The sequence below is a fragment of the Ostrinia furnacalis genome, unplaced genomic scaffold (assembly GCF_004193835.3).
Source record: "Ostrinia furnacalis isolate ACB-3 unplaced genomic scaffold, ASM419383v2 OfSCF2966, whole genome shotgun sequence".
Lineage (NCBI taxonomy): Eukaryota > Metazoa > Arthropoda > Insecta > Lepidoptera > Crambidae > Ostrinia > Ostrinia furnacalis.
Genome location: NW_021133205.1, coordinates 77865 through 101561, shown reverse-complemented (window position 1 = coordinate 101561; position 23697 = coordinate 77865). Strand labels below are relative to the sequence as shown.

At 37.9% G+C, this 23697-nt stretch overlaps 1 protein-coding gene across 1 annotated transcript in view; it reads left to right on the top strand.

Moving 5' to 3' along the window:
* Positions 1-23697, top strand: part of LOC114356821 (protein prickle-like) — a 74895-nt gene that overhangs the window by 44801 nt on the left and 6397 nt on the right. Inside the window, exon 3 of the mRNA XM_028310183.1 lies at positions 20640-21141. Within this exon, the coding sequence (XP_028165984.1) occupies positions 20640-21141 (502 nt within the window). The remainder of the gene's footprint in view (positions 1-20639; positions 21142-23697) is intronic.

Sequence of the window (23697 nt, the reverse complement as noted above, 5' to 3'; positions counted from 1 at the left end):
CCTTCTATATCCCCTCCTAAACTTTTNATCAAGTTGAAAGCGGCACCTGCTTTCAACGCCCCCGAAGATGTTCGCGCAGTGCGCTTACAACCTTTTTTCACCCCGCGCCGGACGTCACTATCGCCAATGCCTCCAAACAGGAAGTAAAGAACATCACTAGCGGCGTCGTCCGGCCATCTTTACCTTGGGATCTAATCCTCGAGCGCGTAGCTCGTATATTTTTCTACATTTTACCATTGTAAACGCAGCACATATGAAGATTAAACTAATCCTTATGTAAAAAGGACTCTTATTTGAAATCCTAAACAGGTGGGTACGGAACCCTCGGCGCGCGAGTCCTACTCCCACTAGCCCAGTATTTCTATTAGAAGGTAATTACTAGATGTACTTAAAGGACTAGATTTTAAATATTCTAATTATTACTTCCGCCCGAGAAATGTTATGCAGATTGCGATGTGTTGTACAGTGACGGACGAGAGCGGTCGTGTCGGGCAAATTGATATTCAATGAGCTAACACACTTAGTTCCCGGTTTTTAATCGGGAAAATTAGATATACCTACTTAGGATTAATTGCATAGTTATGCACATCGACCTAACGACAGAATGTCAATTTCCACCGTTCAATATTAAACTTGATTCTTAAGATAAAAAGTTCGAAATATGTTGGGGAATTTCATCATTTTGTTGCATATGAAGTGTAACAGTTGCACCGTTTAAGTAGATTACAGATAACACCTGTGCAGTCAATGATGAACCACTCAGCCATCATTAAAATGGCATAAGGTATTATTTGCACACAAACAAACGCTAAAGTTAACCTAAATTAAACGCGTTTATGGTACACACAGCGTCAGTTCTGTTGTGAATAAAATTACACTTACTTATTTGATTTTTCTCTATACATACTTGTATAATTATGAAGTGGATTCTATCTAATCATATCCATCTACATAGTTTGAGCGACATTGAAAACTGAACTTAGATCGTCCCAAACAATTTCGAACGCGCTCTATTATTTTAATCTCGCAACTTATCTAAACCATTTAATAGGTTACAACAATTTTCTCACGGACAAAAGTATCATCACCGCGATCATTTGATACAAAACCACTGTTCCGTACAAAGTCCGGCACAGTGAAATCGGTAGCGTGTCTGATGGACTGGTCACGTGACATGGCGACGGCAGATGACGAGATATGCTAATGTAGAGACAAATGAGGCAATATCTAGGCGCGACGTCAGACCTAGTAATTGAGATGATTGATAATTTCATTAGGATCGTGTGTCAGTTTTTGTGGCCTAGGATTAGTCTAGGATTAAGGAATCGTTCCCAAAGTCAGAGCCATTTATTTTCAAGGTACAGTTATGCACAAAAACATACTACGAATGTTCGATTTCTTTAAAAGAGTTTTGTGCTGAATTTTCGAGACTCGAATCTCATCAGAATGCAGAATTTTATTCATGTCGTTCCAAAATTTCATTTTAAAACTTATTCAGCCGGTTTCTAAGTTTCGTTCGTTCGATTCAGCCGAATGACGTCCACAGCTGGACAAAGGCCTCCTCCAAGGTTTTCCACAATGCACGGTCCTGCGCTACCCGCATCCAGGCTCATCCCGCGACCTTCACCAGATCGTCGGTCCCACGCTACGTCTTCCAGCCCGCTAAGTTTACCTTAAGCTATTAAGCATAATATTTTCGTCTCCAAATTCGATTTGAGATTAGATTACCTTGAATATGAGCTTTATTTGACTCTGAAAGCTCTAGATGTAGGGCACTGCACTACTAGTTTTGAACAAAAGTCCTTTACAAGAGCTTAACGAGCAAGTAGAATGCACAAAGTTGCAACATTTTGCGCTCAAATCCATTCGATTCGTGGATTTAGTACTTGTCCTATGTTGGCACGCCGCGTAGGCGCCCGCGCACCGTCTATCAGTCGCATCGGCACGCGACGTGCCCTGACAGGTGACGTAGGATTGTCACCTCTGACATATTTGAAACCAGTACATTTAAATAATGTAGGTAAGAGATGCAAATCCCACGTCAGCTCTACATTTGAAGCTATGTGGTGACTGTAGTCATTAACCACCATAGGAAGTGCCTAATGAAATCTAGGAAAATCTCCCAAAGACCAAATCTCAATTATCTGAAAAAAAAAATCAGAATAAATACTCAAAGTCAAAGTCAAAGTCAAAATTTCTTTATTTGTTTAGACTAATAAATAGTTCTTACAAATCGTCATATGCTCTTAAGGAGCATCTACATGTCTCATAATCTTTTTACCCTACCAGGTGGTGATTACTCAGTGGTTTTACCTACTCTACATGTATCACAAATACACAATCAAAATGCTAGAGTTCTGTGTCGCCAGACTCCAATTTTCTAACTACTGGTCCATGGAGGTATCATGACAGTGACCAAAAGTAATTCCCACAATTCTCAATTGCATCAGTGTAGTGTCGCAGTTGCAGTTGCAGCCCTGTCGGTCAGGCGTGGGTTCGGTGCCAGGCTGAGGTTATTTATTGTCCAAACTGCCCATTGTCCCATTCCCGAGCCGTGTACTTAGGTACACACCGAGATAGTACCAATTCTAGGTAAAATCTAGAAAAGTGAACAAAGTGCTATATCTCTTCATGCAAAACTCTAATTGCAATCCTTTATAAGGCCCTTTTCAGGGCTCTTCTTAACATGTCATAAATAAGCCCTACTAGGGCATCATAAATAACAATTGCTGGTGTTGAGAAAATAAAAAAGAACCCCTGAAAGACTAGTTTAAATTTTACATTGTAAGTAATTTTACCTATTTTGTGCCTCTCATAAATCTATTGCGAGTCAAGTGATCGATCATTGACACTAAAATGTTTACTACAATTACTGTAATTATATCTCTCGCAAAAAGACTTTTACTCTCTCCAAAAGCTTTTGAAAAGCGCTTTTACACGTCCCAGCGAGGTGTGAGTAAAGAAATTGGGGTAATTCACGATACCACAACTCGTATGTATAACGATACCTCCCTTTCATGTCATTCTCAATTTGCTTTTTCGCTCATTTGCGCGATTTTTTGACAAAAACATCTGCCGAAGAATTTTGATTAAGAGCACAAATGGCAAAACCTGATATCCAAGTTTTGATCGAATTCAGCTGACCGAGTCTGATCGCGAGAAAACGAGATAAAAATTTTAATAACAAACAAGAGAGATAGAGACGAAAAAATAATCATTAAGTAGATTTTTCGGTGTTTTTTACGCCTTATTTTGTTTGTGGTAAAGGCGAAAGTCGTTTACAACTACGGTAGCCTTATACAGAGCGATCGGCCGGAGATATGGGATGTAGTTTTGTTTTTCGGTGCAGTTATTTTAAAGGTTTTTAAAACAATAAAACCGAGGAACATGCACGCCTGTACTTTAAAGTATCGGTGGGTTATTTTAATGCATATCTTTAGGTGTTTCTGGATGGAAACTCCTACGCAGGCAATTAAGTCAGAACACTTGAGAATACTTAATTCGAAAAAGGAGCGAGGCTTCAGATGTGGTAATATTTTGATATGATCTCAATCAGCCTTTGGCGCTCCACAGCTGGTTAAGATTGTCCCAATTCACGCCACTTAGCCTGATTCTCGTTTCCAGGGCATTGGCATCCCTCGTTTGGTTTATTTTTTTCTTACTAATAAGCTTTCTAACTAATAGTGGCTGATATAATATGCAATATATTGTATTGCATTACATGGTGTGCGAAACTTCAGATCAAATTCAAATTAAAGAATGATACATAGGTATTGGTTGAGCTACATTAAAGCTTTTGAAAAAAAACTTCCATAATGCGGCAGTCGATAATTCGAAATATTCTAGCTAGGCCATCAACAGGATTTAGCTTGATATGACCATTTTAGAAACGTATAAAACTTTTAATCAAATTAAAATTAATTTTATAATTATTAAATTATATATTTAGTATTATGCTTATTAATGTCCGTAATCCAAACTTAGTTAAGGCACATTAAGTAAGGCGAGGGGACCACCCGTAGCCATGTTTTAATGACCTCTATGATTAAAAAAAGTTACCATAAAGAAGTTTGCCTGAAGATGGCATAAATTAAAGGTTTATTAGTTTCTTAATTTATCCACTCGTATTTCACTCATATCCCAACGGAGCCTTAGGCGATCTGGGATATACAGGGCGTGTATAAAGTAAACGGAGGCCAATGCTCGTTTAAGCGCAGAAAAATTGATCTTTTTCTTTAGGTCAGTATTTACATTAATTATTTAGATGATTCTGGTGTTTAAACAACAGTAGTGGTATTTTAAATAAAAATGTATAAAAGTCTGAAGCGACGATGATTTGTGTCTAAGTCACGCAGAAGCTTAGAATGTTAGACTGTGGAGATCATAGCACCGACTAAGGAATCTTGGCTGCAGCAGGGACAGATGGTTTATATTCATTATTTTAATAACACCCTGTATTGAAATCTCATAAAAGTTGTTCCAGTATTGATTGGTATCATCAACACTGTTACTTCACTTCATTTTGACATTAGAAGGAATTGAAAATATTGATATTGGACCCTGTATCATGATGGATGAAAAATGAGATTTCAAGATGCCAAACATTGAGTTATTTCAGAGTTTTTCATTATGTAGATTTACTTTATTTTTCTTGCATATTATCTGCATTGTTCCAACTACGAGTAGTATGTATTAGCAATCCATTTACTCCTACTATTAAATAATCTATTTGGACCTTCAATATCCTTCTATTCCAGATTTTTCTTGCGGCAATCTCAAAGCGTATAAGATAAGCTCGCATGTTTGCATACAAGTATTACACGGGCTGCATGGTGGCCCGTCGATGCATTCCATGCAGCCATTTGCATGGCCGCGGTTCATTAAAATGGAACAAATTATTGCTCGCTGCAATGGATTTTTGTCGTGTACCTTAGCGGATACAGCCGAGTATGCTCTTGAATAATCTTGCCCTATTTTTGCCCGAGATTAAAGAATATTGAAAAGCTCTTTACCGTTTTTCATGCACAGCGCAATGTTCATAATTACGGCGTACAAGAGATGGGTGATAAAGTTATTGTTTTATTAACTAATTGGTTTAATTTTCACTTCATCAAGCTGCAAATAGGAAGTCTGAGAGGCATGGGCGTGAATTTTTATCTAATGCTGGGATCAAACAAGATTACTAAATCACTAAACTAAGTATAAGAAAGATGAAACTTTAGTAATGATTTACTGGCTTATACGCATTTGGCAATCAGTACAGAAAAAAAAATATTATGAGATATGATATATATCTTCGCGCCAAATTGCCAAATACTTAGCATTAGATCTCTCTTACATTCCACTGAAATGCCAATAGTTTGACGCGAGTATCGTGATACCGATTACTATTGTTCTTCAGGTTCTGAAACCTTGCTAAACCTGGTCATGAGAAAAACATATTGGCCAAGGACCAAAGCAATATGTTCACAGGGGCTTTCAAGGGTAGCAAAAAAGAATGGCCTAGCATCTGTTATTATAGCCATAATGTGTGTCTAAACTGTGTGTATTAGATTGAAACAGTAACAAAGTGAAGGCACTGCATTGTCTTAAAGTACATTAAATAAATTAATGCACCCGCAAAACAAATTGCCGATACACATAGCCTAGAGCCTGATCTGATACCACAGCGGGTGGAAAATTGGATCAACTTTGTTGCCGATTCCAACACACCTACTAGGTTAGGCCGTTGTCTGAGTTCAACTATACCACAAACGAAATCCTGTTAACCATTGTAAATATGAAAAAAAAAAGTTTTTATACTATACTACCTACATAAAGTTCGTTCTACATGAGCAATACTCTAGCCACCACCAGATAGTGTAAGGGAATGTGTTAGCTCTGGCTATGTACAGCCATAGGCGACACGACGCGTGCAATAATTACCGACACGGCCATCCCTTGTAACCGGAACCGGGTACCAATCAAAATCAATCAAATAATTAACGTAACCTCCACCCGGCATATTAGCTCGTCCAATAATTGCCCTTCTTAATGTGTGTGCCGTGTTGTTATTAATTAAATGTTAATAAAATTAGCTGGAACTTGTTCCATGATGGATATAGGTTTTTCTCAAGGGCCATCATCTTTACAGCATCCAGTCATCTTACACGCGAATTAATTTATCGCTATAATTAAACCAGTTAAAGGCAGATTTTTCAACCGTCGGATATCTTTAACTAAAGTATAAAATTGAAAATTTTAACCATCCTGAACTGTCTAAATGTGCCAAACTATTTTTCGCTCATTCTTTAATTCTTTACGCATCTTGATTTAAAAATTATTCAAATTGTATAGAATACTTGGTTAATATAAAGAGCTTCTTCTGAATCAATAAGGATCCCTAACGTTTAAAAACATCTTGATGTAAACACATTATCTTCATTATTCCACGATTCATTAACTACCAGCAAAACGAGTAGTTAGTACACACTTAAGCAGATCTACTTAAGAAATGCAAATACGACTCAAATGTACATGCTCGTAACATAGTACACTTTATATCAGTAGAGACCCGAAGCAAAACTGTATAAGTAGTTTTTTAGCAATTTCAAGTAGCCGTAGACTTAGCTTATCTTAATAGGCCAGCTAAAAGGTTAAACATCTCCGGGCTATGCGGGCTAACGAAGAACGCTACATGTACGTGCTTAATTGTTTGTCATACATTAGCAGTCATTGTCGGTGCATCAAACGAAATAGCATTCTGAAATTCTTGAATGCCAAATTGATCTTGTGTAATTCAACGTATAGGATGCATTTAATTTTATCATTTAACGTTCGCTTGCAATTAAATCGATTACATTTCATGTGAATCTGAGCCCCGATTACGGTAAATTTTAACGTCAACAATCCAGACACGCTTCTCGATTCTGCGATACGATTGGTCAAAACAGCTGACGTAGGCTGTTGAACGACCAATCGTATCGCAGAATCGAGAAGCGTGTCTGGATTGTTGACGTTAAAAGTTACCGTAATCGGGGCTCTGATCTGGTCATGTCGAACTGGTGAAGGTCGCGGGAAGTACCTAGATGCGGGCAGAAATCCTTGGGGCAAGCCTTTGTCCAGCAGTGGACGTCATTTGGCTGAAACGAACGAACATTTAATGGACCTTTATCCAATTTCGAGCTTTTATCTAAAACAGCCTTACTCCGGCCGATGCTTGTGTAATTATATTTTAATGGCTTCGCGGCGTATCATAAAGAGGCGCAGTTTATGCGCCATCAAAAATGCAAAACTATTCCGTGCGCTTACGCATGATCGTACTTTTTGTCGGACATCTTGGGGTAATGCTCCATTAAACGGTTCGATCGCTCCTAATCGGAGTTTGCGTCAATTTCTAAAGTAAACATGGTTTTAGTATCCAGTGATTAGACTGTGCCTGGAGCGTGTATGTGCAGGATTTCCTGGGTATGTTTCAGGAATAACTTGAGATTCGTCCCGAGGCTGTGCTGAGAAGCGGCAGTAACCTTGTCTGCTGACTCTGGGACCTCGTTAAGTGGACACGATGGTTGTAGTTCCTGACACTGATAACATGACTTTTGTTGTTATCTTGAACTTATAATTATTATATGCTTTAAATAAGTTATGTATAAATTATGGGTACTTTCCATTGGAGATCCTCAGAAAATGTGATTCGAACCTCGTTCCAATTTTGGCATCAAATCACTCGGAGTTATAATTTTACCTATTTGATTACATCACAATGAACAATGCCACAAAACAACTCAAACAACTATTATAATGAACTATGTATACTATCACTTACATGTAACAATGTAAGTGTCAGATATCATACACCCTTTCTAACAATCAGACCACAACAAAACCGTCGGAAGTGTTACTCTATCCACAGCAACTCGTAACATGAAGACAACCATATGGACAAGGTGGTAACCGAATATGACAAGCGGAATGGCGTGACATGACGTGTGGCGTGACGCGTGGCGTGACGCGAGGCATGAAGCGTGATAGTTTTGGTGGTTTGGATGTTAACACGGTGTCTTCGTGAGCTGTTACAAATCAGGGTACCACGTAATAAAACAATTTCAAACAGACTTTTAAGGCATTTCGCTCTGTGCTATCGCAAAATTGATAAAATGACTCATTTAAAGTAAAAAAACTGTTCGCCAGTTAAATTAAACTACTGTTGTCAACTGTGTCAGTGGAATCAAAAAAACTTGCAAATCTATCCATCAAATATTTTAAATTATTATTGGAGAGTTCCGTGACATTTTTTACCCAAAACTTATGTAAACGGTGCCGCGGGCTGTCGACAGCCATTTATATTCATAATCCTACCTATATTTTATTATGACAAACGTATTCAAATCATATCTGACGACATATTTCTCTTTCTATCAATTTTTTCGCATATTATTAAAACTAATGATCAAAAAACAATCTTAACTAAATTAACAAACATGGCTTAGGCTTTTGAAGATAGATTACATCGATTTAGTATGTATGAACATTTCTACACATGCTTATAAATTGATGCCCAATAACTCACCTGATTATTGAGGTTCTGACATTAAATCTAACGACTGTACACTTTAAATTACTAATTTATGTAAAACCCGTCCTTTGGTATGTAAAATAATTAATTATGAATTAATAAAGGGGAAATTATGGAAATTCTGTGCTGCTCAAGTCACATAGAGGTGAGAGGAAGGCCTTATTAGGCAGGGCAAACACTACTGATGATTCATTAGTAAACATTGGTGATTCCAATCCATTTCCGCATTTCTACGTATACGGGTGTGATACAAAAATTAGCGTCTAAAAATGTTCCCAAAGATTCAAGAAATTACAGATCTTAAAAGGTTTACAGATTTCCCTAATCAAATCAGAAATCATTCAATAAAACTCCTTAGTAGCAAAACTTCGAATACCTATGCAGCTATGAACACAAGTATTAAGCACTTTGTAAAATTGGATACAAAATAATTGTAATATTATGTGACCTGTATGTATATAACCTGTGATTCACAATAAAGACATTATTATTTTTATGTTTGTGTTTTTTATCTCAGCTTTAAGGGCTGGTAATATAAGATCAGCTACGGTTATTATTATTATTATTATTAAAATAGAATGTAGAGTTTTCAGCCATAGCTGAATCGGTTCGTATCATAAAGACGTGACCTTAGCAACGAAATTTTATTTCGCATCGTGTTTACGATAATTTCATCGATTTAAAACTCGTTACCATTTATCTATTTCGATATATACTTATCTGCCAGCAAATTACACTAGATACAGAGTTTGCAATAAAAAAGGATAGCGACCGGTACCAGATCGCAATAACATTAACTCGAGCGAGATGAGAGGGCTGCGCCTGAGCGCGATTTGTTGCTGGAGCCCACGCGCCTTACGCAAACCCACGTAATTAACATTGTACGCCTGATGGAAAAAATCGACGGGAGTGAACCGTGTGCGGTTGACTGTTCTGTATATTAAATAAATTTATGTAAATTCAAATGCTGACATTGATCTGCACTATGCGGTACTATATTTGTTAGTTACCAAAGTTAAACTATGTTAAACAAGTCAGAAATCTACGGTGGGCGAGTAATTTTCACGGCTGTGCTAATAAAGTAGACAATAGCCTTCTAAAATCTTGAAATACATTTCGCCATCAACCCCAATGGTAATCAATAATCTTGCAAAGAAATAAATCTACAAACATTAAGAGCGTTTACGCCGTTTGGCGCAAAAACAGTACTTTTTCAACTCGCTACAATCATTAACCAGTAATACTACAAATATGTTATAGGCATAAATAGTTAGGCAATTTTGTCGTCTAAATAGTTAATTGAGAAAATATTGCGATTAGTTTAGTATTTAAGAATTCTATCAAGATAAGTCCACACAGGTTTTGTAAATTTTCACTTTAGCGTCAGTTTACAAGCTGAATTTTTTATAAAAATACTGTGAAAACGATTTAAAAAACATTTATATCCTATAGCATAGATCCTTGGGCAAATTGTTATCTGAGAAAATTTTTAGATTTAAGCATTTTACAATAAGAAATCACAAATTAAAAGAACGTGAAATACCCAAAAATCAAAGTGATTTTTTCACCAATATTCTTCCTTTATTCAACATAAAAATAGCTTAATATAATAAAACAACGTCTTCTTTAAAATATTTACTTTGAAACGATATTTAATTCATTGTTATTGTTTTGCTATAAACATTTGAAAACTATTAAAAAACGCCGCGCGCGAATCATTTCCAATGATGCCCCTTGAAACGCCGCGCTTCGCGTAAACGCTCTTAATGAAGATACTGCGAAAATTTAAATCCTATGTTGAGTCCATTGTTAATCATTATCAAATTATTCGAATGGAACAGGCGCGTCCTGAAGGCTATCATATCATGCCACCGTTTTTCAATTTCAGCCCAAGCCACCAAAAATCTTAATAACACCTGTAGACTAGCAGAGGCGCGCGGCCCCGCCCGCGGCGCGGGCGCACGGAGGCGGCAATGGCGGCAAATCGCGACGCCATCTTGAAATATGGCGTCGCGTTATTTATTACCCGATTTATCAAAACGCAACGTCTATGGACCTGTATGTGCGCAACATTTTTAGTACGTTTGTAATACCGGACGGTGCGGGATTGCTGGCAGGTCTGAGGTCATGTGGGATGAGGGCTCACGAGTTTCTGGCTTGGAGAATGATAGACAGAAAATTCCTTAAATCCTTGAATTATTTAAGTTGATTTCGCGCCTAAAAACAGTCTTTCATTTTACGTCACCCTAATTCATGTCCCAGTTGAAAACCCATTAATTAATAAAATAAAAAACATCTCATCTGTCGGTCATACGGAACCCCTGAGAAGCATTTTGCTTAGTCAGTAATCACGTATAAACAAGTTGGTATTTTAATTGACTCGGCAGGAACAGTTCAAATTAATTGGTGCGAGCGAGAAGACAGTTTGATCAGGGTAGCTGCTGACGGACAATAATTGGCAGAAGTTTTCACTGTCAAAAGCGAAACAGCCGAGACAAATAGCAAATTTAATTCGATGAGAAAATTTAGTTTTAGCGTTGAGCTAAACCATACGAGGAGTGACAATAGTACCTAATTCAATAAAAACGTAAAGGCAGCAAAGACAGACAGGTAGTAAAGACAAATAGAACGGTAGTCGGTAACCCACTTCAATAATTACTTCATAAATAATGTTACTTCTGTCTTTGACGTGAGAGAGATGTCCCTGGCTTAAACTAACAGTTACCTGTCGCTATAAAAGCAGGCACCAACGACGCTACACCTAATGGTACAGTAATGACATATTAAGAGGTTATTAAAAAACAAAAAGCTCAGTTATGGACTTTATATCCTTCGGATTAAGGTTTACGACCGCCCCATAAGGTGTCGACACCTTGCTTTATAGGCTAGGAAATGTAGAAATGACGTTTACAGTTATGGAGGAGAAATTTCTTGATGTTTCTAGTTAGTGTTTATTTAATAAATCAGTATACCAACACTTGTATGACACGGAGAACCGTATCCGGTGAGAATTTTATAAGATTTTCTAGAGTAGACTACGCTCTATGTTTTTTGGTTTCTATGGTACTTACCACGAAATATTTAGCACCTCTAAAGTTTATGACCAGCGCACATTCATACATCATAAAAGTATTCTGCGAGAATGCAGACCACTGACGCCGTTAACTACTTTCGCGTGAGGTCAAAAATCTTGAAATATAAGCTGTAGAGATTTATCGATTTCCAATATGTTTTCATCTATCCACCCAGTCTTTCACGGTTATAAAATTACTAGCTTTCCGCCCGCGGCTTCGCCCGCGTGGAATTTTGTCTGTCACAGAAAAACTTTATCGCGCGCGTCCCTGTTTCAAAAACCGGGATAAAAACTATCCTATGTTCTTTCCCGGGACTCAAACTATCTCTATGCCAAATTTCATCAAAATCGGTTGCGAGGTTTAAGCGGGAAAGCGTAACAGACAGACAGACAGACAGACAGACAGACAGACAGACAGACAGACAGAGTTACTTTCGCATTTATAATATTAGTTGGGATTAGGCTCGTCCGTTGCTCTCAACATTTACTCTTTAACTACGAAATAAAAACAATGTTTTACAAGCATCTACTTCTCAAGACTACGCGTATCATTCCATCAGGCCTAATTCTTCCTACACTAAAATTACCAATCTTTTGCTCAAAGCTATATTACAAATATTATCTTAAGAAGGCCATATTTGGTATCCATCAATAAAAAACTTATTTGTATACAAACTATTTTAATTAGAGATAAACATCTGGGCCCAACGACGATTCTGATATATTAGATCTGACCAACACATTTTATGTAAATCTCACTCTATTACAGGCTATTAAAATACAAATTGAATTGGCGATAAATTTCAAAGTTGCCATTGTTTTGCCCGTGGGTGTTGTTTTGTTATACGACATAGAAATGTTACGGTTTTAATCGAAGAACCAGCACATGGTAAATAGTATCATAAGAGAAGCGGTTGAGGTGTATTTTGAATTGCATTAAAGTTAACCGCTTCCAGCTATTAAAGTAAGTGGCAAAGAGTAGCAATATGTTATGAAAATTAAATCAAGGCGAGAGTATATAGTTATTTTGTTGCAAAATTATTTATATCTTTAGCTACAAAACAACTTTTAGTTCCTTAGACTTCAATTATTATCAGTCGAGATCATGAAAAATAACTTGATTAGAGCGTACGATATCATCAGCTTCCATAAAAGTCGCTAAGCTGTTTATGTTCTTTAAAAGCTAATGCATGCAATGCAAAAGCTGTAAAAAGGCTTCAATTGATTTTAAATGGACCATGATAGTTTTATGTGGTACTACGCAAGGGTCTTTATTGGTACCTGTATTATTTAATGTTGAAAACGTATTATTATTATCTTTATGTTAATTTCATAAGAAAACGTTCGACAGTCAATAAAAGTACACCATAAAATATTATAACTTGTTTGAAAGTAGAAAAACAAGCATTAGAATTAGAGCAAATAAGCAGACAGGCATAATATTCTACAGGTTTAATAAATAAAACCAGATCTAGGTTAAAATCAATCCTGTTCTGATATAAGTTATGCAGTTATGGGACCATAAAACATAGACAAGACTGGTCCTCGTTAACACAGTAGAGAATCGCCGTGATTTCCCTAACTAATTAGAGCAGGTAATTTTATTTCTCTTAGGAATGCAATTAGGGGCAATAAAAGTAAATTAGGCAGTATAAGTTACGGTAAAGATGATATTAATTTGTAGTTTGAAGTGTTGGGAATGTTCTTCTACCAAAAGTGTTATGAGTGGAGATATGGGAATACTTTGAGATTAAATGACGGTAATCTGGTTTGATATAATTATGACAAAGCATGAGTTTACAGCCAAATATTATTATGATCGAAATATACCCATCATTTCCCGACAGGGTACATATACTGACCTATATTATTTTAGTGGTCTTATGTAACTTACGTGTGGAATAGTAATAAAGAATTTGGATTTTGAGTTTTGTTTTGGGAAATATGATATGGTATAGTTGCCTGTTCAGTTAGTTGACATAGTCAGTCGTAGTGACAATCATTGTTAAATAGGAACTGCATGAATAGTTTATAGAAGGGAATTTCTTAACTTTAAGGGGAGGTAAAGAAAATAAATCCATCGCGTGTATTCAAAACACATTGCGCCATCCGCCTTGAAAAGACCAAATAAAACTGACTAATGAAGTGAGTATCGAAGGGCTGACGACCATAAACGTTAACGGCCCGAGTATTGTGACTCATAAATCGCTTTCTATCTAAATCACTGGTGAAAACACCTGTAAATAACAATTAGGTAAGGCTCTCAAGATATTACCCGCCACCATAACTTAACACGTCAACCCATTCACAAACCTCTCCACGAAAGCTCAAAGAAAAACAGCTGTTTAAATCTTGACTATTGTAACTAGACCCACAGCACTAAGCTCATATTATAAAATGAAAGTTTACTTTATGATGGTCAAGAATATGCAGCCGGCTTGAATTGGCTTCGTTAGCGCAATACAATTCGGTATAATAGCGCACGCAGTAAACGTCCGATTTATGACGACCGGGCTATAAAGAGAATATAATATTGGGAACCTATTGAAAGTGATATTGGAATTGTTAATCATAATAATAATTCCAAGAAAGGGAAATCTGGATAATAAATCATCAAAAACGAAAAAGGAATCAAGTTATTTTAAAGTTATTTTCAAAATAGCCACCCATTATGTTCGTTCGTTCGTTTCAGCCAAATGACGTCCACTGCTGGACAAAGGCCTCCCCCAAGGATTTCCATAACGACCGGTCCTGCTCTTCTGACCGTCACCAGATCATCGGTCCACCTAGTGGTAGGCCTGCCATTTTGTTTCCATGGCACAATTTACTAAATAAGCAAGAAATTTCGGTGAGTTAGGAACTTGTAAAGAAAGCCCGACGCTGCCTCTGTGCTTGCCGAGCCGCAGTTTCCTCACAGTAGATAAACCAAATCAAATTGACCCATCACAACAATTTCAAGCTTTTACAGCCATCTTGATTAAGAACTAATTACGGCAGCCCAATAAAACACATTTTACTGGAGTTCGTCGACCGTGCATCGGACCGACAAACCGATCTTTACCGCCATCGGTAAGAAACTAAGAACCGATTGGAGATGGATTTACATACAAAAACCATTTGGTGGCTTGTCGTTGGAATAGCCCAAACGATATTGGAACGGCCGTTTGTTAAGATGTGACAAGGAGAAAATCACTCGGTTATTGGAATAGAAAATGAACATTTTGTTTTCTAAGCGATAGTTCGCGGCCTTGCGGGGTTCCAGTTTGTCACAGTGGGAATGTAGCATATCTCTTATGGAATGAAATATGAAATTGTGTGATGCATCTTATCTTACTGTTAGTGACTCTCTTGTAATTTATTTTCTCCTAATCCTATTATTCATAAAAATAAAAACAATGACCTTATCACCCCGTTTATTTCAAAAACTGCAGTATCTTATCCATTCCCAAGGATATTTTTACAGGGATTCTTCTTTAGCAAATCTTAGTACTTCTTAAATATACCATTCACATGGATATTTCTACAGGGATTTTTCTTTAGCAAATCTTAGTACTTCTTAATCTTAGTACCAGTAACTTTAAATTGCTTGCCTAAAGCGTTCTTGTCAAAACACTATTATGGCATGTAAATCTCTCTATTGTCAAGTTCAGTTTACATTTCCCATCAAAGCCACGCAGACATACCGACGCATATTGTGCGCGTGCGCCGACTCGCGAGCGCGCATTACGCATGCTGCGCACTGACAGATGCGTACACGCTGCGCCTACATGCTTAATGGATGCTCCTAGCTGTGAACTTTTGACCAGGATGTGAGGCTTTAATAAAAAAAATACTGTTTAAAATTCAGATGGTTTTTTCCTATTTCAAAGTGAAATTCATAGGTATGAAGTTAAGAGATGTTTTTAAGTTCTATTTCGTATAATGAACGTTATTTATTCATACTTGGGGGCGAAACCTTGATGTCACAGCAATGCAACTATTAGTAGCCTCAATTTGTAGTCATTCAACCGCCTCTGTGGTCTAGTGGTAAGACCACCTGCTTCAGACGCAGAGGTCTCGGGTTCGATTCCCAGTGGGGGCAGATTTTTCTGTTCGGTTTGGTTGGTGGTAGGGCTTGTTCTAAGTCCGCCTGGCTAGCTACCACCATCTTACCTAAGTCTGTCGCCATAACAACAATGTTAACAGCATTGTTGTGTTCCGGCAGTTAGAGGTAAGATAGCCAGTTCCTCCGTGGTTGAGGATTCCGGGGGAGCTCGCTTCCACCTTCGGCCTGATCANAAAAAAAAAAAAAAAATAAAAAATTCAAACCGTTTAGATTTCCAGGAGACTTGGCTATTCAACTTCTACTTTAATTAGGTATACATACGTGTTATCTTTAATTAGGTATACATTACGCTATACATGTTATCCACCATAATAAACTAACAAAATGATTCTATGCTACTGAGCTTTAAACGGGCATAGTCCATATTGAGCCATTTCAGAAACCTATGGTGATTCATTCAGCCAGACAATTGTCTCAACCCACACTATTAGAAGATTACAGAAACTGTCAATATTAAAAAGAAAATAGTTAAGTCCACTTTGTTTTGAGGGGCGCGTCCGGACTCGGAGACAATGGCTCCGGACACGCCCTGTCCGCGTCAACTGTCAGGCTACGCTCTGTTTGTCCGCTACGTGTATTGTTAGGCTTGGCTATTTACGATTACTACTTATTACATTACGAGCCTTCGGCTTCTATTCCCAGGACATCGAAAGTGAGGAGAAAGCACGAAATCTACCCAGTTTGTAATGGTAGGAAAAGTATTTGTACCTATTGTAAACCGCAACAGCGCCGTAGCTTCTTGATCTAGAAATAATTTATGACGGAAAAGGTGAATTCGAATCTTGATCAGGCATATCGTTCCTGTTGAGCCATGCCAGAAACTTATGTCAGCTCTTACAGTCTACTATGGTTAAGTACGACGAGTTTGTAAAATTAAAACTCGTTCGTTCATTCGTTTCAGCCAAATCGACGTCCACTGCTGGACAAAGGCTTAGTGTTACAACTTACAACTCACTCAGACTAAGTTAAAAGCAAAATATCTATTATACAGTTTCCCAACCCTAAATTATAACATCCATAAAATTTCAGTCTCTAGACTGAATGTCTATATCGAATCAACTAATTAAGATTTCTACCTACAATCTCGATCTAAATCTGCCAAATCACAATACAAGTCACCTGTTTATTTCGCATGCCATTCCTCGAGCACCTTTATAACCCTCCAGCGCTGCTGGTCGTAAATACCTTCGGCACCCGCGCTCCTACATCAGTTTATTGGCCCTACCCGCAGACCACAATGATAGCGCAGAGAAATCAGGCAAAATTGCAAAAAATATATTTAGAAGTTGCAGACTGCAATGTTGAGTCTTCTAGTGACTTGGCCCAGTCACTGGAAGAAAAACTATTTAAAAATCAAACCAGTGACTTGGCCCGTGGGCCAAGCTAAAAGTGGGCTAAGCCACTGGAAGACTCAAGTGATATTCATAACACATACCTATCGTTAAGTCATGCATAGACGGAGCAACCTATATTATATTTAAGGCAGCACTTTGATTAAGATTCCAAAACGTTGTAAAGATTATTTTAGTGTATGTCTGTTCATCTGTTGTATATTGTAAGTGCTTTTTAAAAGCCTATTTGCAAAAAAAAAGAGTTTTATGTTGATTGTGTTATTAAATAAATACATAATAAACTTGTTGATAGAAAAATTTGGTTACATTTTAGAGTATTAAGCTACACAATCGCAATAACAATCTTTGGGAAATCGCAGTACAATCAGTGAATTACCTGGCTGCTCTTTTCTGTCGGACCGCTATCCGATCTCACGAGTTATTGTAGAACGAATCGCCACTGAATTAATTAACGTTTAACAAGTGGAGATAACCGATGATGGCGGAACCGGCCGGTAGCGGGTCGGACCGACACCACAATACTTTTGGAGGTGCACACCGCGGAAACAGGGTTAACGTAATTTGAGTACAAACTGTAATTGTAATTTTATACATTACTAGCTGACCCGGCGAACTTTGTTCCGCCTTAATGGCAATAAATAAGCAGACTTTTTTTTTAATTTCGAACGGGATAAAAAGTATCCTATGTCCTTCTCCTGGCTCTAAACTACCTCCCTGACAATTTTCAGCTAAATCGGTTCAGCCGTTCTTGAGTTATAAGCGAAGTAACTAACACGACTTTCCTTTATATACCTATATAGATTTTATTATTGTGTTAGGAAATAAATAATGATTTAAATTTCCTTCATTTTTACCATCATAATTTTCAATCAAGCATTTTGTTGATTTTTGTCTTTGCCTCAATCTGCCTCAATTAAAAAAAGTAATTCTGTTAACCCCGCGTGACTCATTGCCATCGTCTCTGGCGGTCTCGGCGACCGCTATCGATCGATCTACACGATCGGCCGATCGTCAAGCGATACTATCGATACATCATCCAATGGTACGGTTGTCAATCTTTTTGGAAAGGGAATGTTTCAACTAACTGTCAGAGATGCTCCACATTTCTTTTATTACCAATAGAAATAATGTGGGCGTTTTATACAGTTATTTGACACTAATAAATTTTATTATTTGACACTGTTTGAATCTATAGGCTGCTTGCAGAATTTAAGAAAATCTAAAAAATGTTTACTAATTTTATTTTATATCGTTACAAAATGTTTTTCTTCCCATAACGAAAGAAAGCGTCAGCAACTAACATCAACTGCAACAAGTAGCAACTGTATTACCTTATTTCTCACGAATGTTGAGAACCGCTGTAGGCATGTAATTGCCCAACAGATGCCGATTTATTGATAAAAAGCAGAATGCCACTGGGATTGATCCGCGATCCTTTGTAGCTGCGCGCGCGCCTAATGCCGGGATAGCTTTGTGGCTTTGTGCAGCTAATTGAGTTATGGACTTGTGGCTCAGGATCGGGGCGGCTTGGTTTGACGGCCGTGAACGGGTTAACGTGTCTTGATAACATAAATGCTTCTGTAGGAAATTAAAATAAGGTTAAAAGTTGAATATAGCTTTTATGGTTCTGGGCGACTTCGTACTNTAAGTTTCATCTTAAACGGGGGGCTGTTACACCTTGAAAATGTTGGCTAAACTGCTGTATTGCCATCCTAACCTGCAGAGTCAGCATTTTCACGATGCAGCGAGCCTGAACCTCCAGTTCGGAGGCGCAGTTCAGACCGGGCATCCATCCAGTAAGGACCTCTAACTTTCGGGCATTCAAAATAGAGTCAGTTCGGATATTCAAAGTAAAATTCTGTGTTAAAAGTAAACGTATTTCAGTTAATAAAAAATAATTGTTTTTTAAAAAGACATTTTAATATCCCGTCATAACAGTACGCTTGGATCCCGTTTTACCCCCTTAGGGGTGGAGTTTCGCAAAATCCTTTCTTATCGGATGCCTACGTCATAACATCTACATGCATGCCAAATTTCAGCCCGTACCGTCCAGTGGTTTGGACTGTGCGTTGATACATCACTATGTCAGTCAGTCAGTCAGTCAGTCACCTTTGAGTTGTATAATTTGGATTGATATTGAGGATTCCTCAGGGAAGAACATTCCCAAAGAACATTATTTACACACTTAGTTTACTCTAAAAGCTTGAGTAATGCACATCTCAAAGGTCAGTAAAATAATTAAACCTGTATCTCTGATACACTGTACCCACATTGTATCACTGAATAGTACAAGCGTTAGTAAACAGGCGATTAGCATGCATATAGCCCTGTCGACGGCAAATTAACTGATCGGCTCAACCGGCCCTTCGTTTGAGCCGCACACATATCTGGCTTATGACACATTAACACTTTATAAATCTTGCAAAAAATTACTCGTCCAACAAGTTTTATAAAAATAACTTGACTTGATTATTATGATGTTTTACCTATCACACAAATTACCAAGTAGAGGTTGTACACATGTTATACAATAAGTACGCAGGTGGTGTAACCCGTAATAAGCTGTGCATATCACGTTTTCTCCCGCACTTACATTGGTTATGGGTGACATCACACACATCAGAAATATTGGCGAATGTGCATCTCTGTTCCATGGTCCCGCCTGCCACGACTCTTTGCGTCGAGTCTATGTAATAATTATATTGTATCTTGGGTAGAGCAGACTTACACATAATCAACTAAATAATGATATTGCCTCAGTGTTTAGTTAAATGTGATTTCGTCTGTATTCGGTATTATTTGAGTAGGTACCTACACAGAAATTAGAAACGACTAGACTCCGGGACCTCACAAACCCGTCTGGCCGTGTGGGGAGTGTAGGCCAAATAAATAAATAAATAATAATAATATAATTATGCTCGTGACTAACATTTGACCTAAAAAGGATACGAACTGCAACCACAGCCTCGCCTAGCAGCCGTCAAATATGATATGAATCTACATACGAGTACATACACTATTTCACAAGCAAAAGTATTGGTAAGGCATTAGTTTCGCTGGATTACTAAAGCAATCAGCGATTGACAAACAACGAAACAATGAAGAAATCAGTCCGCCCACATACCTATCGGAATTAACCAACGTACCGGGTCCGATCCAACCGCGTTCGTGACACGTCCGCGTATCGTTGCGGATTGATCTACGGGCTCTACGGCGCATAGCAAATGATTTATGGCGCGATAGCCAGTTATGGCTGTGATTAATTGTTCAATTATGGACCCAGCTAGAAAGTGTTCGTTCGAAGGTCTGGTAATAAGAATTTTGCTGTATGATCATTTGCGATTATTTTCAATTTATCACGCATTCAAGTAGTAAAATTTAATATCAAATAAAACCTCCGATATAATGGTAACCGATTTTTAAAGAAACATACACATAATTCTTCTGGATTCTGACGAAATCGTACAACGAGATGTTATTTTATACTCATTAACTATTATTAGGAACGAAATAAATATTTTCTTTTACTAATTCAGAACCGTCTCTTCTTTCCAGACCAGTCTGCAGAAACTGCGTGGTATCTCCAACCGGATCATCGCCACCACCACTCCACGAGCACCCGTCATCGCCGCCGCCGCCTGCACCCTCCTCCCCCATCTCCTCCCCCCGCCTCTTGCCCTCCCTCCCCTCCCCCCAGCCCAGCCATAGCGGCTCCTCAGCGCCCAGCCAGTCGAACTCGCCCCATCCATATTCCTACCCGAACTTCAGAAGAAGTCAGCCCGTTCAAGGGAACTACCCCGACTACAATCTCCTGCACAGCCACAGCGTGTCCCAAATAGCCCAGCCAGGGCAAAGTTACCAGTCGCCCCAGTCACCCCAGTCTGCTATGTCGCTGTCTCCCCACCCTGTGCCCCAGGGGAAGTTGAGGGGCCTGCTGGAGCACGCGGAGAGACTCATGAAGCCAGGAGACCCGCACCGGCACTCCCAGAGCGATGATGACTCGGGCTGCGCGCTCGAGGAGTACACCTGGGTGCCGCCGGGGTTAAGGCCTGAACAGGTGAGGAATTTGACATTCTATTATTAATTTCTTACCGGATAGTTACTGGTAGCACCTTCAGTATCATTTCACATCAAATGACATTCATTCAAACGCACTTAGTCTCTAGAAGTCGGTTATTAATAAAATATTAGACAGTCAGCAGCAGATCAGACTTTTCATTTATGTTGCAAAATGCTTTTTAATATTAATGGAAATTTATTCAAATGAATCTTACACCCAACACATTGACTACCCTCGAAATATAGTTATGTGCAGTTCAATTAAGTTACTACTGTAAATTGGGGATTTTTTATTTTCATGCGTATTAAAATATTCTCTCGTTTCCATTCCACTCAACAAAATTGAGTAAAACCCATTTTTAAGCCACCATTATAGTCTTGTTCGTCTGTCGATACAAACCACAGACTTTCCAGGCATTGTGGTGGACAGCATTGTTCGGCGTTTTGGTCATTTTTGACTCATTGTTGGCGGACTTTTATTTCTACCCGCAAATAGCGCGTTTTAAGAGATTGCTGGTTTTACGTCGCGCACGCTTGTTTTTTTAAAGGGCGCAGTTTGATGTGGAGTTGTCGTTATGTGAAATGAAACGTCGCGTTTAGGAAGAGTTAATGGACTGGACTGTTGTGGCTTTGATGCCATTTTTCTACTTTTATACTCATGAAAAAAAACTGGTAAAAATGGATGACTGTTTTAAAATTCCAAAAAGAACGTACTTTACGTATGAACGTGTGTATGTTACAACAGGTTTAAAAAATACGTTATTAGGTAGGACAAGTGCTAAAAACTTAAGACTTTATTGGAGAAAATTGTAGTTTAAATGTTGATAATCTGCTATTAAAATTCATACTGGTCATAATTTTTTAATTTATATCACTTTTTATTTTTTCTTGAGTACTTATTTACAGCTAAACTCTCTCTCTTACAAAAATCTATAAACAATTGATTAATAAAAGCAATGTAGGCAACACGGAAGTCTAACCGAGATAAAATTGGGATATTGAGAAGTACAAGTTTACTTTAGCGTTCGCCGCGTAGTATCGTGGTCGCGATCTTCGGCCCGATGTCCGGACGGCTCGGAAGGCCCAGATTCCATGCCGGGCAGATCATAGGCATACCATAGATAAAGTGCAGGAAGATAAATTATTTCAAGTTATAGATAATTATTTCAATAATGTTCTTTCTGCCTTATCTAAAAGAAAAGCCTTTGGGGAGGCCTTTGTCCAGCAATAGAAGTTATTTGGCTGAAACGAACGAAGGAACGAACTTTAAAAGAAAATGTTTTTCACTTTTCAGAACGACCTAAGTGACATATAAGAACATTTACTCGTAAAATAAGCTTCTTTGTAATTTGAGAGTACTTGAGCTATAAGAACCTCGCAAATCTATACCATTTTTAAGTGAAAAATTACATAATAGGTTATACGACCATTATCAACTCGCTTGTGTACAAAAGAGAAAAACCGTATCACACAATAATTACCGAGTTTAAGTCGTCGCATTACTACGAAAAAATCCCAAATGACATCAATTTACGAATCAAGGCAGATTTCGATATCGCACTACTTTGTCTCTCTCTCTCATTCTGACATACAGGCATGATTGACAAAGATGGATAGAACTTACCAAAGAAATCGTTTTGCAGTAGTTTAGTTCTCGGTCATTATTTGTGCATTACCGCTTTGTTCCGGTAGTTACTCAAAATTGTACTTTTTGAGTTTCTCTGAATCGTTTAGCGATGTTTTGTAATAATGTATCACTGAACTTTTGAAATGAGGATAAGAATATTAACGTGCACGTAAATGTTTATGAACCAACACTGATTTCAAAACTATACTTACCTACCCACTAAAAGTTGTTTTGCTTAACTAAATAAATAAATCATTTATTTGCCAGAATACGGTTACAAATGGTTATAAAGAGAGAGAGAAGTTTCCAACATATTCTATCGTACGAGTACATACGATGTGCAAATATTACAAAAAATTACAAAAAATATGGTTATGTTTTTAATATAAAAAGTAGTATCATTATTAATTGAATGTCATGAAAATGTCAGAAAATGATTATGATTATTATTGAATAGCACAAACATATAGATGACCCACGCTGAATTGTCCCACCAAACTCAATGACAGGAGGGCGCTACCATCGTTCAACTATATGGTTTTCAACATGGTAAAAATCGGAACCACTGGCGCCCCTCTGTCAATTTCATTATTCTGTTTCAGCTTTGATCTAACCCAAAATATTATCTACCTAGTCCTAGAAAATTGTTTGCCTACATTAAAACACCAAATTAAAATCGACTCTTCATTCAACCTGTTCAAGGTTCCTTTAAATACAAAAGGAATTAAAACAAACACAATAAAAGGCCGAATTTAAATTCAAAATGCTCGGCAGCCACGATTTATATGCGCGGCCATTTCCCATAGCGACCGCCGAGTTACGCGGCGTTTATAATTACAACAAAAATAAAGTATTAAGAGACGGAACCAACGGAGCAAAAAATTAAAATGGCCCTTCAAGGCATCGCCACCCCTAGACGCGGGGTTT